The 770-nt window shown below is 80.5% G+C and overlaps 1 protein-coding gene across 1 annotated transcript in view; it reads right to left on the bottom strand.

Annotated features, from left to right (window-relative positions):
• Positions 1–606, bottom strand: part of MNEG_16219 (hypothetical protein) — a gene marked incomplete at both ends in the record, with an annotated part of 1,357 nt that extends 751 nt beyond the window's left edge. The window contains one exon of the mRNA XM_014035310.1: positions 52–606. Within this exon, the coding sequence (XP_013890764.1) occupies positions 52–606 (555 nt within the window). The remainder of the gene's footprint in view (positions 1–51) is intronic.
• Positions 607–770: the final 164 nt, after the last annotated feature.

Here is a 770-nt window from a genome sequence, read left to right as displayed (position 1 = left end):
CCCGCCGCCGCCGCCGCCGCCGCCGGCGGCCCGCGGCGCCGCGGCTTCCACCGTCGCCAGCCCGCCCGCGGCCGCAACGCGGTTGGCCAGCGCGTCGTAGCGCCCCTGCGCCGCGGTCAGCCGCGCCGCCAGCTGGCGCGCGCGCTCGCGCTCGCGCCGCAGGCCGCCGCGCAGCTCCTCGGCCTCCAGGTCGCGCTGAGCCGTCGCCAGCTTCGCTTCCACCAACCTATCCACCAACGTGTCCTCTTTCAACACCGACACCTGCCTCTCGAGCAGCTGCAGCCGCTCCAGCAGCCCCGACCGCGCGCGGCGCGCGTCGGCCAGCTGCGTCTCGAGCGCGCGCGCCGCCGCCTCCCAGCGGCGCGACTCCTCCCGGTGGTCGTTGCGCTCGGCGAGCAGGCCGCGCGCGATCCGCTGCAGCGCGGCCGCATCATCGCCGGCGGCCGCGATCGCGCGCGTGAGCTCCTCGGTGCTCGACCCCCGCACCGCGTCTCGGCCGAGCGGCCACAGCCACGACGGCAGCGCGCCGCTCGGCGCGCGCTGCGCGGGCGGGGCGGGCGCGGCGGCGTCGGCGGCGTCGGCGTGCTCGGCGCGCAGGGGGGCCATGGCTTCGTCGGAAAAGTCAACGCTAGGCACCGGCGCCAGGCTCTCGCGGCCCGCGCCAGCGCCGCTGGGGCTGAACGCGCTGAAGCTGCTGCCGCGGTGCGGCGGCGGGCGGCGGCGCACCGACAGCGCCGGCGCGGCGCGCGGCTCGGCGGGCGGCGCGGGCG

This window comes from Monoraphidium neglectum (genome assembly GCF_000611645.1).
Source record: "Monoraphidium neglectum strain SAG 48.87 unplaced genomic scaffold scaffold06123, whole genome shotgun sequence".
Taxonomy (NCBI): domain Eukaryota; kingdom Viridiplantae; phylum Chlorophyta; class Chlorophyceae; order Sphaeropleales; family Selenastraceae; genus Monoraphidium; species Monoraphidium neglectum.
Note: the sequence above shows the minus strand (reverse complement) of the source record. Positions and strands in the feature narration are given on the sequence as shown.